General features: G+C 33.0%; 2 protein-coding genes across 2 annotated transcripts; both read left to right on the top strand.

Annotated features, from left to right (window-relative positions):
* The first annotated feature begins 2,711 nt into the window (after positions 1 to 2,711).
* LOC110993962 (heat shock protein 23-like) lies at positions 2,712 to 3,474 on the top strand. Its single transcript, XM_022260402.2, has one exon. It carries the CDS (start codon positions 2,765 to 2,767, stop codon positions 3,413 to 3,415), a length of 651 nt encoding a protein of 216 aa, XP_022116094.2. The 5' UTR covers positions 2,712 to 2,764; the 3' UTR covers positions 3,416 to 3,474.
* Positions 3,475 to 7,105: 3,631 nt separating this feature from the next.
* On the top strand, positions 7,106 to 8,325 carry LOC123690079. Its single transcript, XM_045632760.1, has one exon. It carries the CDS (start codon positions 7,151 to 7,153, stop codon positions 8,075 to 8,077), a length of 927 nt encoding a protein of 308 aa, XP_045488716.1. The 5' UTR covers positions 7,106 to 7,150; the 3' UTR covers positions 8,078 to 8,325.
* Positions 8,326 to 19,099: the final 10,774 nt, after the last annotated feature.

The following is a 19,099-nucleotide window of genomic DNA, read 5'->3' as shown; positions in this document are numbered from 1 at the left end:
CTGACACTATAATCCACTATAACAAAATGATAATTTTTTTTATGTTATGAATCATAAATTTTTGTAATGTTGTCTTTATTTTTACTGTATTTTATCTTAATTTAATTATTTTTAGTGTATAAGCTTCATATAATTAGAATTTTGTAGGCGTCTATAATTGGGGTAACAATTGGCTTGTGTTTGTGTTACATACATGTTTCAGTGACTACTTTGTTTGTGCAAGAAATAAGTAAATAAATAAATGATTTACAAAAATAATATGTTTTAGAAAATAGAATATAATTTATATATAGACTGTTAGTTATTGGACACTTTTTTATGTTAAATATCCATTTGAGTAAATTCTAGTTGAGTTACTTTAGAATAATTAGACATAAATATAATTATTTAGTAAATTTCTTCAAAACATTTTATGATCGAAGTGCATTAGTCAGTCTTGTAATATGAAGCAAGTCAGTGATAAGATATGAGTAAGAAAGTGTCGTTTTCTTTTTGAAAGCGCAAAGCGATAAGGAAAAATGCAAGCCGTTTTCATTAGAGAAAATCGAGTCTGCATGTTGTTAGTTATTTTCGTTTTGGTTCGAGTCATTAGTTTAAATGTTATTAGTTAGGAACTAATAAAGTCTATGGGATTATATACCTTTTAAAGACAGTTTATTAAATTTTGTGCTTGCGCAAATAAGGTCCGAGTCTGTGCCTCCTACACATTCATCCAGGTTTAGGAGGCTGAGCCTTGGGGCCTCCACAAATAAGAGCCGTGGTGGGCTTTTATTTGTGGATGCCCCGAAAACTTCCGGGAGTTCGGAAAAAAAATTCAGAATAGTAAACAACTTTTCGTTTGATATTTGTAAACAAGTTTCATTTTAACCTACAGTAGTTTATACAAACACTATTTTGTTTACTCCAGACAGGGAGGCAGTATAATATTAAAATCTAAAATGGCAGGGCCATTTGGACAATACTCATGGTGGGGGGTATCAACAGCTGAGTGAGGTTCCTCCTTCCATAACCCGCAACCGCGGAGGTTAGATTTTTGATTACGTGTTTTGACTCACTCACACACACTCACTCACACACACTAGAGTGTTGTTCATTCAATTATAAATGTGTAATAATTATCCCAAAATGTTATTCCGCAAAGATTAATCAAAAATGTTATATGTATATATTTTATTAAAAATGAATCGACTGAAACATTCTCAACTGTACAAACTGCATATAACAATGACAATATAACTAGTGTTCAAAAACAAAGTTTCAATAAGAAACTATTAGTGAAGTTAATGACAAAGAAAGATTATTCTCGCCAATAGACCCATTAAGTAAGTGCGCCGTAATTTTCCTCGTAACTTGATTTCCTTTCCTCGAACCATTGAGTCATAAGACGCCATTATATTTTATTACTAACGATATTCAGGGGCTAAGTTAGTGTAAAAATATTTTATGAATCATTTCGATTGATATGTATGCCTTCTAATTGCTGGTACTAAAGAGACGCACTCGCCATCCTTCTGACCATAGGGGTGGGTTTATTTAACATCAGATGAGCCTGTTTGTTTAAAAAAAAATAGGGTTGTTCGCATTTTTATTTGTGTGGAAATATATGTATGACATGTGTATATATATTATCAAACGCATCAAGTATATTAACGAATATAAAGTAACCTATATTAAACTGCGTAATAATTGATCCCGCATTTGCGTACAACATCACTCTTTAAAAATTTGTATAATAACAGTTTGGCTAAAAAAAAGTCGATCGAGATTTAAAGTATAATTCCGTTATTAAGACGGTGAACATTACACAGAGCTGTGATTTTTTTACAATATAGAAATAATAATTTATCATCAACCGATAATTAATAATTTTAAAAATTAAAGAAAAATGAAAAACATGATTATATGAGCTGAGTCAGATGTCGTGAAGTCACGTTGGTTCGAGATCCACGTATTGTTTAGGTAAACGAGCTGTGGACGGCTCTAGAACAACCTTACAAGGCCATGGGCAAATATTAAAATATAGTACAGATGTTACCTACTACAGATAATGTAATAAAATAAAATGTTTGATTTGATGCTTGTAATAAGCAAAATTTTACTATAAATCAAGTCATATTTTAATTATTAAATTATTATTACTAAATTAATTTAGTCTGCTGTATAAATACTGTTAATTTAATTCGTAAGAACTTAACAGTTTTAATGCGATTCAAACGAAAAATTGCCCACTTTGTAAACAAGTTATACGGTAATAAAAATTTATAAAAACATCAGATCCGATTACTCCGCGGTTGGAAGAGAAATTAATTTGTCTTATTACCTCTCAATGATTGACTTTTCATGGTGTATATTTTTGTCTTTTTTTTATACGTGTGTCTAATGAAACATCATGTAATTTAAGTCTAACTTAATTTACTAATATGGACATTAATTATAAGAAAGTGTCCAATACTCTCCCAACAATCTCTATGAAGGAGAAGACACATTTGTGTTCATTTTCTTCACTTACCACTGTTAAGTACTTAAGACTAATTTCATACATTCTATTATTTGAATGTTAAATAGTTATTGAATATAATATATTTTTTTGGTTTATTCTCTTATATGCAAATAACGTATCTATTGTTATTATACTTTGATGCACGTCAGAGCGGCCGGTGCAGCGATGCGCTTGCCTCGGTACCCCCCACCACTTTTATAAAGCCCACGGCTCATACGCCGCAAACAGTGTTTATACTTTACCTGTGAGTGACACACGCTAACAATGATTTCACCGCGATTGTTCGCGATATTTGCGCTGTGCGCTACGGCAGCTGCTTTCCCATCCAGCGATAAGCCGACACATCCAGCTATACCAGAGGAATTCGAAGACAGTGCGCCATGGTTTACATTCCCCAAATTCCCGTTCATGAACTTCTTTTCACCAATATGGGACCTCTTCCCCAACATTGCGGACTTCGGTCCTAAGATCGAGGTTGACGACAAAAACTTCAAAATTATCGTAAACGTCGACAGCTATAAACCTGAAGATCTTAAAGTTGAGGTGAAAAACGACTTCATCATCATCCAAGGCACCCACGAAGTGAAGAAGGATGACCACGATCTGCTCGCTCGCCATTTCTTGTACACATACTCCCTACCCGTGAACTCAAGTGCTCAAGACATCACCGCAAAATTGTATACTGATTCAGTACTCGAAGTTTTGGTTCTATTGAATGGGCCGAGCGAAGAAAAGGTTGAAAAACTCATAGTGCCAATTACGGAAACCAATGTGGCGTACAATACCGAGAAAACTGGGGTAGCAACTGCTGTTGATGATAAAAAAGATGTTACCGAAGCCGACCGTGAACCGACAACAGCCAACCCGACCTTAAATGAATTGGATAATAGTGCAGCCAATGAGGTGCAGCCCTAAGTGATATTTATGATAAGAATGTATTTAAAATCAGTATTTTAATAAATGATTTTTTGTAATCCGTATTTCATTAGTTAATGTTATCGCTTAACCTTTTTTTATAGTTTTATGATGATTTCATGTAAATAGGGTCAAGCTTAAAAGTTAAAGGACATTCTATCCCTTTGATAACGAAACTAAATCATTATGAAGAAAGTTTTGGCATAATTTAATAAATTTAAAATTTACCAATATAATTAAAAACCATTATTAAAGTTTGAATTCTGTAGACGAGTGAGGCTCGTTTGTTTGGCTTTGTGTACATAGAATGACGTATTTAGCGTGCTATGAATTTAATTAAGTTGTTATCTATATTGGGTAACGCCTAGAAACTCCGAATTTGATTTAATATTATTCTAAGTTATTTAGCTTAGACTCGCTAACTAACTCGCAAACGAGTCCCAGAAATCTGAAATCTGGTTCAGGTAATGTTTTATTCAATGTCAATAAGGGGATCATTAAAGTTACAGATTAATGGAAATTATATTCATTGTTATTCCAACTTCTAAGTATAAGTATCTTTTAAATACAGGAAACAAGGAAAAAGATTGCGGTTCGTATAAAAAAATACTATTGGCCACAAATTGGCCTAAAAAGGTTTTGTAAAGAGACCATAAGGGATACAAGATAGTATTATAATTATAGATAGTTGGGTATGGGGACATGACTATCCATTCGAGGATTAGTTTTAGGTTAAAGGTGTATGTCTGCTGCAGTGCCGGCCAAGTGGCTTGAGTATACGCCTCTAAACCCTGAGTTCATGCGTTTGAATCACGGCGCTAATTTACTTTTCTTTCTATAAACGCATTTAAATCCCCCTATAGCAGTGAATAAAAATAAAACTCCTGTCAGACGCAGATGGCTGATCGCCTTGCCGAACCAAAGCCTTTTAGTGCAACTGGTTTTTTTTTAGTAAAACATTTAAAATAAAACAAGTGTTTATTAAAGAATATTCACATGCAAATTTTAAAATATTGTTTAAGGGAAATTTCAACCGGAAAATGTGCATTGTTATCTCAGTGAAAGCCGTGTTTTCAACAGTCACTGTCAGTAACCGATGTATATATTAACAAAGATCTGACACACTTTACCGTTGAACTGTTAAAGATGTGGTACACATGTGTGCGGATATTAAAAAATATTTATTGTTATAATACATAGCGTGAATTAACAAGAACGTTATACATCACTAACTTATCCAGGCAAGTATCAAAGGTATATAATACAGAATATTAGAAATGTGTAAATAAATAACTTAGGCTGTTGTGTTAAAATAAAATGTCGATAAACAAAAAAAAATATTTTATTAAATAAAAAATCATTTTAGAAAAAAATGTAAACGAAAAGTTTACGTTCGTTACGTTTAATTATGTTCTAAATTCAATGTTTTTACAGTAGGTACAGTATTGCAATTCTGTTTATTTTTAATTTTGCACAATTTTATCGCACATATATGTCAATAAATCACTTTGACTAAGTAATACTAACACAGTTTTCTTCAGTATCAGATTGTTATATCAAATTTACATGAACTACTTAAAACCATATGTGTAAAACTTAAACAATTGTTCGCTTGCGGTGACGTTAATAAGTAAACAATTAACTAGGTTTTAGGTGTCAGCAAAATAGGTTCTATATAATATGTATATCCAAACAATCAACATTCCAAACATTTTGTTGAAGGTAAATTCTTGTTGTTTAGAAATCTAATTACTACTGTATGACAGAATGCATTGGAGCTTGTAATTTGTAAATCTCAACTTTGAATCGTAAAATTTTTAATTAAGGTGCATTTTAAAAGGTGTTTACTAAATTGGAAAAAAGTTAAGCACATACAATAACTATAAAAATGAAATTCATACTAACATATATGTAAGCATTATAAATGTGTTTTATAAGATTTTTTTCACTGGGAGTTTATCCCGGGACCTAAAGTTGCTATTCATGTACGTTACCAACTAAGCCATAGAGTAAATATTTTTAAACTTTTTCATAAGTCGTATAGATTTTGCCTCAAGCACTTAAATATAATGATAAATTATTTCTCTAGTTTTTCTTGAGTGGCTCAAGAAAAATAGGCCAATCATAAGAAGCGAACAAATATGTCTATTATGAAAGTCATAAGTATGCCAATTATCTTAATGGGCTGTGTGGGCTGAAGATTGAACTGGAACTATTGAATGGATTTCTTTGTATTACATTGTTTAAGAACTGAGAACACTAAATTGTTTATATTTATTTCTATTTATATTATGTAATAATAATAAAAAAAGTTTGTTCCCTGTGTAGCCGCTGGCCGCAGTTTCTCGTATTGCGATACTTCAGTGTAATACTTTTTACAAATATTATTAACATTTTATTTTTTAATTATTTTATCATAACTAATTATTATAATTATTTATAGTATAATAATAACTTTATTATTTCAGATTATACCAATATGTAGTTTTTTAGTAACAATTCGGTGTTAGTTGCCACGTTAGTTTTGGTCATGGGCATGGTCAGCATACCAACGTTTTAAGATATACGTGTTCTGACCGTAAGCCAAGAATCCAGAATGTTTTTTCAATCCAGTATAGTGAATATTTTTATGGAGAATTAGGTAATGCCTGTGTTGTGTGTATGATAAAAGTCGTACATTTTTGAGTTTACGATGTTTATTTTCACTGTACAATCAAATTTTAGTGCACAGCCCGGACTTGAACTTACTACCTTAGAATCTCTTATTTAAGCTACTAGGGCAATACTACGCCTAATATCAAGAAGCGTAGTCTGATCAATACTACAAAAAATATTTATAGTTTTAGTTTTGAATATGACCTTGAAATATGAGCCAAGAATATAGAAATTTTCATAGCAATAGCAAGTCAATCTGAAAAAGAAGTTTTAGTTTATATGTAATTATTCAATGTTATACCAATAAATGAATTTCGCCTTAATTGAGAAACTAATCCAACTGTCCCCGTAGATTTAAACAATTATTGTTTATACGTCCTTTGGAATAATATTGTGTTTTATTAGTAATTTTGTATACGTTATATTTTTCATATTTCCTTGTACGATTCACGTTATTCTTGCACGTAATAATGTGTCAATCATGTCCTATGATCCTCGGGAAAATAACACTGTATTTTTGGTTGAGTGTCTACCATATGTAATGCGTAAACAAGGGTATGTATAAAGTTAAACCATGCTTTATTGTACAATGTGCATAATAATAAATAAGCAAGTCAAATTGTCTAAATACTTGTACTACTAGTAATGGTATGTCTAATATTTAGGAATTTTGTAAATGGCACAGTCCCTAAACACAGGAAAATACATAGTAGCCTATAATATATATATATGTAATTCTATAAAAGTAATATCGTAATATTTTGTTATTAACAATCTTATCAATATCCAAGCTCAATTTTCCAGTCACTTTTAATACTCCAATACATGTATGTTATCATGCCAATAAAAAAGTTTGGAACAACCGCTTTTATAAGTTCAATACACTCACTGAAAATAAACTGAGAACCGCAAGAGTCCGGTAAAAAAATTAACGACATGCTAATTTATCGAAAAATCTGCTGCGACACAGTCTGCGACGTCACTGGGCCGGTTTTTGATACCTCTCTTGATATATATAACCTTTTGCAATCACGCGGTCGCCAGTTTTTTAGCTAATATTTTAAAAACGGTCGTCGCAAAATGTCCAAAAGAAATTATATAATCGCTTTAGCGCTTTTCACTGCAGTCAATGCATTTCCGGCCCAGAAACCATCAATACCGCGAGGATTGATTCTAGACGAAAAAAATGAAAGCTCATTCTCAACACTACCTTTGTTCAGTATATTTAAACCAATTATTGAACTGTTCCCGAATCTCGTTGATATTGCACCAAAAATTGAAATTGGCGATAAATATACAAATATAATAATTAAGACTGATCAATACAATGTGGATGAAATAACTGTGGAAGTTAAGGGCAGGTATGTTAATATTGAAGGATCCAAAAAATCCATGCATGACGATCGAGATCTTGCAAGTGAATTTTTATACACGGCCACCCTTCCAATCAACGCTAATACTAGTGATGTGTATGCAATGTTCTATAGTGATAATTACTTAGTTGTAACTACGCCTAGCAAAGGTTTGAACACAGAAGTAGTGTCCGATGATCGAAAAGTTCCTATTATAATATCTAACAATAACTACATAAACAAAGATAGAATTGACGATAAAATTCAGGATACTACTGTAAATAGCGAGGAAGTAACAGAATTCGCAAAAGTTTCTACTACACCAGTCGCTTTGGCGGATACAATAATTACCACCACTGTACCTATAACTACTACCACAGCTGTGCCTGACATAATTACCACCGCTGCACCTGAAATAACAACAGAACATCCAGTGTTTACCACGCTAGAAACAAAAGAAGTGGAGTTAATAACGACTGAAAACGTGGAGACTTCCTCCGATAGTGCCACCCCTTCAATTTCGTTAGTAGAGAATGAAGCTAAAGCAGAAGTTGAAGAACAGACGACGCCAAACATTGAAGCAGTTACTCAGAACACTACTCCATATATCGAGAACGAAATTAGTGATTTAGGCCTGGTTACGTCTAGTATATAATACTTGTATGGTACAGTGGTTGGGTAGTTGGAATGCGTTTAGCGTAGTATTTAATGGCTGGAGCGTAACTTGAATACAGATTGCACGCGTTGGATGACCGGCCGTTAACAATAGAACTGGATGTCATCAGCTAGGCGTTCATGCAGTATTTTCATAATAATATTTGCAACATATCTTTACTCATGTTTTACTTATTTATAAGAGTATAATGATAACTCACTATGGGTGAATATAACCTTACAAAATCATGTGTATTTCATTTTAAGTATATGCATTAGCTTCCATTAAAGATTCAAAGTTGATATTCCGGTTTTGGCTAAGATTTCAAAGTAAATAATTAATTTATTAGACTCGGCGAGCTGTTCGATTCCGGAAACTCAACTAATTACTATCTCAAGATCAAAACTCGCTGACAGATCAAACGAATTGAGACGGATTTTAGTGATATTTTAATTTAATTCCTATTAATTTTCTTAAGTTTATACATTCATTACGATAATTATACTACTGGCTTTTAGCAGTGTAAGAGTTTATGGGCACCAGTGTTATCTCTTAATATCAGGTGTTCTACAAAAAATCCTATTACTAGACAATAAGGTCAGACGAGAGACGAATTTCAAGCCACAATTTTTTTTAGAGTTCCTTATTCTATGTAATGAGATGTGCTATGGACACAAACGAGGACTTGACCTCTTTCTTTGGTCCATCCCTATTATATTTCCTACCTTATGAGTCCACTGGTAAACAACTACATAAAATTAAATTTGTATTCATTTTTGAGCTCTGCTTATAAACAATGGTACATTGAATACACCGATTAGGTAGATACGAGACATGCATACCAAATTACTTCAAACATTTTTATTTATTAAAATTTCAAACAAGGCGAGTGAAGCATAAACATCCGGTTGAAAGTATTCCTCCGAGTTTCTTCCTCCTTCTCCTATATTTCTTGTCTACAATAACAATTTTTATATCACAGGAACGTGACTTAAAAATGACTCATCTGCATGGTAATACATTTGACTAAGTTGATGAAAAATATGTTGTTGACATTTAAATGTTTCTTCTGATTCATGAAGTATTTTTTAACTTAATAACATATAATTTGAATTTAGTTTTAAACAATGCAATTAAAAGTTTCTAGAAGTATTGTTTAAAGAACTACTAGTTTTTTACAACTTTGTTTTGTGCCAGAGCCGGTAGGATCTCGATTTTAATAAAAAGTTTTTGATTCGGGCGAAGAGGGGAGAACTACATTGAACTTAAACACAAGAATGTTACAGAGTACGGGCGCTGTTTTTAAGAGTATTGTGATGAAAACTACAGCATTTTAGAAAAGTATAAATTATTTTGACAGTAGTATTTAGTCTGTAGATTTCTATGTTTAAACTTGGGCCACAAATCATATGATAAGTATAAATGATATTAATAGCTAGCTACTACCTATAGGTACCTACTGTATGTGTTGCTTCATTTCGATTTAATATGAATTTCGTACTAAGGCTATTTTTAGTAACTACTATATTTACTATCCTCCTCCAAAGTTACAAAAACTCCAAAGACTGTTCGCTTTTCTGGAACCTAAATACTACATAAAACAATTTTTTATTTAAATTGTTCCAATTGCTCTCCATAAAAACCTTCTTCAGAGTTCAAGGAATAAATAAAACAAGTACTCGAATTAGCCGGTTTCTTTGTTGTTTGTGCGATTCATTTTTATTTATAGAAAATTGTAGAATTGTCAAAAAACACAAATATGTGTTAAGTCCGTACAGTTACGTTCTTTGTTCACGAATTTTATTTGTATATATTATAGTATATTTATATATTTTTTATTTTATTTGTATATATGTAAGAATTTATAATATTAACTAATGCGAAACTTCTAGAATATTAGTGATTGTTACATATGTAGGTCAAAAATATTTTTAAATATTTATTAATATTGCATTCCACACGCAATCATGTTGTATTGGTATTACTCGCTGCAGCGAATTATTGAAAAATATATCTATCCCCCTTGTTTCGGTGCGTTATGAGTAAGATAGCATCCTCTATTGGAGTTTCGATTTGACCCTGCTTTAATTTTCGTAATACGAAATCCGTAGCTCACCTGCTCAAACAGGTTTAAATAATGAATTAAAAACCGGGTTTTCTGGTGTGAATCTCCTTTAACATTATTTCTTGGGCATACAAAAAACATTGGAAAACACATGCAGCAATATATCCATGAGTTAAAAGTGTATATTTTTATACTACCGTCAATTTCATGTAAAAAAAACAGAAGCGGGTGTTCCGAATCCGAAGGTTTGATTTGTAGCGAATGAATTATGGATTATAATAATATTCATATATATTAAAAACGTTTTCCTTTACCATACGAATTAAAAGTGCATTAGCAGGAACATCAAATATAAAATAAAATCAGGTGAGCCCGTTTGCCCCCTGTTCTATAAAAAAAAACTAACAAACTCTGGGATGAGAGTAGCATGCAGAAATCCCTAGGCTAAAAGTACTCTTTTTTATGGAACAGGGGGCAAACGTGCAGGAGGCTCACCTGATGTAAAGATAATATGTGGTGATACCGCCGCCGCCCATGGTTGTTACCATACCCACGCCCAGTGGGCAGCTGGTGCCACAATGTGGTGCTGCGCGGCAAAAACTCTTTTATGATATAGCCTTAAACTATTGACATAAATTACATTTAAAATACGACTACCATTGCGATTTATCCGTAAATATAGATGACTATTTATCAGACTGTGAAGAATTAATTTTATTTTATAGTCATATAAATCTCTCTCAATGTCACGCGCGTCGATAGGTCATAGTTTTGCATATTTTGAATTCTTTTAATACAATCATGACGAGAATTGATTAGTTGTTTTATTGAGTTGACCAATATCTGTGGGGGAATAAGCCACGGAAAAACATGACATCGGGTCTTATCTCAGTACTAACAGCCCGCTTTGGCACATAAATAAATAACAGTTACACATATGGTAGCGTATATAATATATAAACGTTGTTTTAGATATTGATTTCTTCTGTAAGACTGGATTACATAACTTTAATATTTCGTATTTAATTCGTAATCCTAACAAAAAGTATACATATATAAAAACAAACAATTACTACACTTAACATAAAGCCAAAGATAGAATAAATAATACTTACAAAAAAATTTAAAAATTTACAAGGAAAACATAAAATAAAAATTATTCAATACATTTTACTAAGTGATACCTAATTTCTATTATATTGGCTGTATTGTGTGATGGTGTAAAAGTGAGAGCATGTACATAAAGGTGTACATACCCTCACTTTTATCAGATATTGTTATAAAAAAAAAGAAAAAAGAGTGGCGGAGAGATTTTTGCCAGCTCTTCTCTTCCGTTCAACGCCCTTGATTTGAGAACTTGCAGTAATTGTACGAAGCATTTAATGTATATTTATTCTTTGAAGTTCATAAGTGTATTTTATGTTACCTACATGAATAAATGATTTTAAGATGTAAGAAAATGTAATAAGTATGATTCTCTAAAAAAATAATACTTACTTTTCATAAAATTACATTTTCATTCTAATTTATCTTTACAAGTTAGTAAGATGACTTGATCTTATCTTTTTTGCCACCTGCCTTCATTCTGTTTCTTCCCTACTCTCTTACTTTCGTTTATATGTAAAAACTCTACATATTTCACATATGACTTCCGTAATACATCTTGGAATGGATTTGACACTAGGGAATATTGTTTCTTGACTCTGAAGTTTGTAAGTGAAGTATGTGTCAGGCACAAAAGGCTGATCAGTTACTTCCTTCACAGATTTATTAAGAAAACGATATAATAGATACGAAAACCGAGACGATAGTCTGGTTACATAAAAGTGATGGAACATTAAATAATTAAAAAAAAGATTCTGTCTTTGATTTCGCTTGGAGGGTGGGACGGGTTTTGATAATACTGTTGTCGACACGTTAGCCCTTACCTTTCTCGGACAAATATAAAAGCTGGCATGCCCGCAGAGATGGTGGAACATAATAAACGGCAAACATCTTTCCTTCAACTTTGATTTTGTTCTCTTGGAGTAGAGAGAGACTCTTGGGTTGTGAGTGCTGTAAGTATACAGACGCTAATTAAAGATTTAAGTTGGCTCTCGGTAGATAGTATTGGGAGCCCAGAGCTAGTGCTTTTCTCCATCAACGAATAGGGATCACAAGCGAGATGCTGCCAGCAGTAAAGGTTCCTACCGTTGTCACAGGGACCACAAGTTTTATTAAATTTGTTTTAATTTTCTATGCCTTGTTAAAAGTGTATATTTGTGTGTTGGAAATAAATATGTGTGTTGGAAATAAATATGTGTGTTTAATCTATTAAGATTACGTAAAATTGGACATGTGAATTGTGAGACGCTAATTCAGCTCAAACATTTGAGTAACTAAAAGCATATCGTAGTGCGTTCAACTCACGAGTTCATGACAGTTAGATATATAAGGTGTTTCAATATTCTACTTTGGAGTATATGACGGGACTTTATATCTTCGCTGTGAAACAAAATACTTTGCCATGAGTTCGATGGCGGTTGTAGAAATGTTTAGATACATGTTAAATGAGGGCGCCGTGTGCGCCCCCTTACAGTTAGCGCACCTCGACATGCCCCGCTTTGGCAGGGGGCAGTCCTGGGGGGCAGTCCAGTGGGGCGGAGCGGTGTCGCTCCCCGCACCACACACGGGCAGTGGTAGAATCCCTGGCAACGGTGGCATTGATAGGATTATTGTGCCGCCAGGACTCAATAGTGATGACTTTAATAGTTTAAAATATCAGCTTATCACTAACTTAAAATTTGGTGTAGTGGGGTTTCGACACTAACAAAAAGTGTCGCTTCAATAAAAGTACAGTCGTCCTTTTTGGATATTATTGGAAACAAGAAAACAACTAAAGAGGTTAAGTTGGTTTCATGTGTGGATGCGTGTTTTGTTTACGCATTTTTATTATATATATATATTTATGTAACTTAACTTATGTAACTAACTAGGTTACATAACTTAGGTTTGAACATTACATAAATACATTAGAATTCTTGTTTGTCTATTTAATAAAAAATTATGTATTTAAAAAAATATTAGTGTCTTCAATTTACGTGACCTCAAAAACAATCAGACCAATTTCCGAATTTCTCATCATACAATGCTGTATATGAGTTGAGTTCCCCAGAGGTGATTTTATCTGCAAAATATTATTAAAGGTCAGCGTGTAAAGCTGAGATCCCTAGTATTCTATATTAACTATTATCTTATTTACTAACAGATTATGTATCTTATCATTATGTATTACAAACAAATGGATTGTGTAGGAAAGTTAGGTTTATATAAGTGACTAATTAAAATCATTAGGTTTTAAAGGTATGGATGGATAGTTTAAACGTATGGTAGGATGATACAGCACTAAAAATATATTTACGGTACTGTTTCCTCATGAGGAATAACCGAATAAAACATATCAATGAAATCGGTCTTATACCTTCAATTGTTTTTTTTTTTGGTAAGTCTCTCAAAAAATACATACATAGGGAATGCTCGAATTGAGATTCAGATTCCTTCTTTTTTTAGAGGTTTTTGAAAGTGAGATTGCTGCCTATACTTTTTTTTTATAAAACAGGGGGCAAACGGACAGGAGGCTTACCTTCACCTGATGATAAGTGATACCGTCCAAAGTGTTATTTGTAATGTTACAAAGAATTAATTTAAATTTAATACGGAACGATAATTATTCGTGTCTTTGTGCTCGCACTTTACATAACGCGTACTTAACCCGCTTATGACGACGTCAATATTGATTGAGTCACTATATTTCTCCAGCACATATAAAACATAGACTGTAAGCCACTGAAAGCATCGCGTAAACAACAGACATGTTAGTCATAATTACTCACTATTTAGAGTACAATGGGAAGCAGAAGTTCTATGAATCGTTAACAGTTTGTATTGACACAGGTTTAAACAATGAAACGGAAGCAAGTATCGTGTGAGAACTTTCGATCACAGTCATCAAATTACACCAGTTCGATAATATTTCTCGGTTTGTAGATTGGATATCAATGAAAATGTAACGTAATGAAAACCTACTTACAAAGTACTTTATATGGGCGTATGGAAATTTCTATTTTTTAATGCGCGACCCGCAGATCTTACATTTTCTAGAAGCATTTGAATTATTGGTATATATTTCGTTGACATGTTTTCCTTAGTAGTCGTAAATAGAATAAAGCAGTTTGTTGACAATTTTTCTTTAGTCTACGTTTTATAAAAACATTATATATCTTGGTGCGCTATGTGGGGGGTGAAAGAGCCTCAGGCACTTTCTTTTTTTTTATAAAACACAGAGCAAACGGGCAGGAGGCTCACCTGATGTTAAGTTATACCGCCGCCCATGGATATTCTCAATGCCAGAGGACTCGCGGGTGCGTTTTTACACTTGGGCTTTATCTGCGGTATACTAACATGTCAAGACCTTCGCACCTCACATGGTGCAACCCTGACGATGCTGAATGGACTGAGGATATCCCGTGAAGGGCTATCCAACTTGTTGCTTGAGCACTGACGCAAATGGAAAATTGTGCCACAAAATTGTCAAATATGTCATAAGATGAATAAAACGATAGGTGATGCTGGCCAGTGGCCAGCGTTCTCCTACTGGGGCATAAATATCATGAGGATATTTTCGGTCTTGTTGTCACCAAGGCCCAGTGGAAGACGCAAAGCCCACCGGAACCAGTTTAAACTCCTCTGCTGCTTAGCTTCTCAGGTACAGATCGGCCTGATAGTTTATATGCTATAAAAATTCCTTCTGAGTCTTTTGAAGTCGGTTAAAATGGATTTTGTTTTAACGCAATGCCCATATTCTTATAGTAAGAACAATCTGAATTGAATCAGAAAACATAATATGTACTGTGGTTGAATAAAAGACAAATAATTCTAAAATGCTAACACAAACTAAAATGACTTTGATGTTGTCACGATTGGCTTTGAGCTAAATTTATCAATATTAAATTTACTCAATGCTTCATCATGAATAATAATAAATTAAAATGGAACTGTCGATATCGTATTAATTTTATATAAAAAAAACCGGAATTCCAAAAGTCATAGTTCATGATTTCGTATTAGACAAATTGTCAGTTTTAAATGTCAATTATATCACTTTTGCAATTTCTAAACTTAATCAGAACTCAGAACAAAGATAGGTACAATCACGGGTCATTGTCTCCTTAATAAACATCTTTTTATTTATTTATTTTATTTATTTATATATAAATTCTAAAACAATGTGTATGCCTAAAAAATACAAGGAAATATGACATCACAAATTTAACACACTTACACATACACATCAATTACATTAGAACTTAAGCTATATCAAAAGAAAAACTAAAGAAACGGCCACAAAATAAAAAAAATACTAATATCTATTAACTAATAATATAAATAAAAACTAAAAAGATAAAATAACGGTAAAAAAAAACAAACAAAATTTTTGTCCTAGGCGCGACAGATCATTCGCAGAAGCTGTTCAGCGCAGAGGAACCAGCTGCCAACTGAAGTATTTCCGAACCAATTCGACTTAGGGTCCTTTAAGAAAAGAGCGTACCAATTCTTAAAAGGCCGGCAACGCACTCGCGAGCCCTCTGGCATTGAGGGTGTCCATGGGCGGCGGTATCACTTAACATCAGGTGAGCCTCCTGCCCGTTTGCCCCCTCTTCTATAAGAAAAAAAAAAAAAGGAATCAGTCACCCATCCTCCTGGAATGCGAGGCTGTGGCTAAACAACGTACAGAAATCCTCGGAACAGTGAGGTCGCTCCGTGAAGCCTGCGAAGTGTCCAGGAAGCTTCTGTGCTTTTGGAAGGAGTCAGGCTGCCTTAGTTAGCCAGGACTTCACGGACAACGGACCTGTTGAGCGTCTAAGTACGGAAACAGAGTCCACATACATCCACATCCATATTCACTAGAGGAACGGATGAATAAGAATAGCAGGGTGATGTAGGTATCGCTAAGTATAAACTACTAGTGTTTTTTTTAGAGGGTTAATGTTATACGACTGTTTCCGAAACAATATCACCTAGTAATTGGTGCTTCAAGTAAAGTGAAGTAGAAAGTTAAGATCAGAAGAGAGTCATGCCCGTTCTATAAATATACATAGGAATCGTCTTTACGCGATATTGTACTACATATAAAAAGCCTGTATTCACTAAGGGCGAGTGAAAGTGATTATTAGTTGAGGATTAATGCAGGTGTGTAGTGGAAGTTGAGTCCAATTCTCCTTTTCTGTCAAGTAAATCCGACGCTTAACAATAAAATGACATGTTTTCACAGGCACGCTGCGAGTGAGGGGGTGGGACGTTTCTACTCGCAGTTCTTCTAATCACGTCACTACACAGACATCTAATCACCTGCACTAATCAGTCGCAGTCCAAACTTGTTTTCTCCTAATCACTAATCACCTGCACTAATCACTAATCAAAATAAATACAGGAATTAAACTAAATAGAAATATCTTTAGGATATCATGCAAGTTTAAGAAGTTTGTAAAGCCCCATTGGGATAATAATTGGAAATACATGTTTATACTTTGCCATTATATTTATTTCATACCGGAAATCAAGTGATTTCAAAACAAAAATAACCTGACTATAGCTGGGATAATAATAAAATTTCAAGTAATTTCTTCATCCATACTTTTCTTATAGACCAAATAATTGATTATTATCAATGCTAACAATGATTCACTGGACCACTAATCTAATTCTGAGAAACTGATACGGGGCCTGTAAACAACTGTATTGTATTAATATGTACTTACTAAGAATGTATATATATATAATAATATAGACGTTCGTATAGTATCTAAAGACGCTTTGTTTTAGACGTAACTGTTTTGATACTCTGACATTTTTCGATGTAATTTAGCATAGATGGGTTAACATTACGGGTATAGTTCATACCCATACTGATTGTTTTTTTATAAAAGCGCCTCGTTTTTTAACTCAATTTATATTGAATACTTAAATAATATTTTAATTAATAAACCCTATGTCCAAAATAATAAACTTTCTACTGTTGAAACAGTTATCGGCTTAGTAGCTAATATTTGTGCAAATAAAGACGAATTATATGGAATTCTTAATCAAATTAGAGTCATGTCTGAATTTTCAAAGAATGTATTATCTTTAAGATAAGTATAAAGTTAACAAAACAATTGGATAATAGTATTCACTTGAAGACACGTTTTAATTAAACGCGCTGTCAGCATATTAATTAGGCGTAATGTCAAGACGGTTTTTAAAATTCACTACAAAATCAATATATCTTACATATAGAGTGAATAAAGAGAGTTAAATATAGAATAAAACAAATGGTGTGAAGATCCTCTTATATTTGGAAGTAAATCCACTATGGAATTATTTGACACCATGCCTCATTGTTTTCCAATTTAATAAGTTTACGTATGACGTAATCTGTATTATTATGTAAACAAATGATAAAATTTTGATAAACTAACAGTTTTACTGTTATCTCTGTTACTATTGGAAATATACATAAAATCGATACTGACATCATCGCTTAGCAACTTTTGTGCTAGACAAATGCTGATAAATATTTTAAAATATAAGCAACGCAAAAATAATGTTAATTCTTTGTACTTGTTTTGCTATACCGAATGAATGAAACGAAACAGTTGAAGAGTATCTACGTCTGGATATAGTCTCTCTCTCCCTCAAAAGCAGAATGACAATTTTTTACATACATTAATAAATATGAATAATATATTTAACTTATGTATATGTATGAAGTTTTGTGAAGTTTTTGTGAGAAAATAAATAAAGATTATTATTATTATTATTAATCTCGGCGCGTCACTACGACGATTTAACTAATCGCTTATAAAACTAAGTCTCAGTGAGCAAAATATACAGGCTTGGCTCCTACAAACAACATATAGTTATACAATTAGGGAATTATCAAAAAGGTTAGTCGACATCACAGGAGAACGAAGAGCTGGCAGCTACCTCGCACAAAGAATTAGTCTAGCTATTCAAAGGGGCAACGCTGCTAGTATCTTCGGAACCTTGCCTAAAGGGACTCCTTTTAATAATATTTTTTAATCATTAAATTTTAAGGTTAGTTATTAGATATATTTTTATGTATTATGTTATTTGTTTTGAATTGTATGTAAATAAGCATATTTCATATAACTCTTGTTATACAATTATCTAGCCCGGTACATCTCTTCTGGCTGTTTGTTCGCTCTGGTCTATTCTAGGATTTCAATGCTGCGACATCAGCGCTTTGAGAGATTTACACGAAATTGTATATAAAACGATGATAGGGATCTCTATTGAAAATGGATCTTAAAGTTATATTTTTAAATTTTAATGTTAATTATATACTAGAAATATGCTAGAAAAGGCTTTTATTTTTGCATTGCCGTTCACTAAGCTAACATATTTAGTGTTCAAAGATATAATATTTGCTAAAAGTAATAAGAACTTGTGTTCTGGAAGAAACAAATTACTCAACCACTTCCTGGAAACAGACAGTCGGACGCGCCGCCGCATAATTGCACGTTGTTTGTGAAACAAGGTCTTTACCGTAAAGTACGAAAAACTAAATCATCATGAAACGCATTTTTACTGGTTTAAATCTCTTTCGGGAATCACATCTACTGGTCGGAAAATCAATCGTTGTACGGCTAGTGCACACTATCGAAAGTTACTTTAGATTCAGAAATCAGCCCATGGCGGTATCTAGGTTATTCATCTATACAGCAAATAAACAGCTGGTGTATGTAATAATATATAAATCTTCTATGCATGTGTTGGCAATTAAACTCCTAAACGGCTGGATATATTTTGAAAATTGTTTGTTTGTTCAAGTTGAGTCGAAAATGATTTACATAATTAGATATTTTGTTTTGTATGTAAGACGTGTATAAAGGGCACTGGGCAACGTCTGTCGGGTA

Source organism: Pieris rapae, chromosome 20 (assembly GCF_905147795.1).
Source record: "Pieris rapae chromosome 20, ilPieRapa1.1, whole genome shotgun sequence".
Classification (NCBI taxonomy): domain Eukaryota; kingdom Metazoa; phylum Arthropoda; class Insecta; order Lepidoptera; family Pieridae; genus Pieris; species Pieris rapae.
This window is presented reverse-complemented; position numbering and strand designations above follow the sequence as displayed.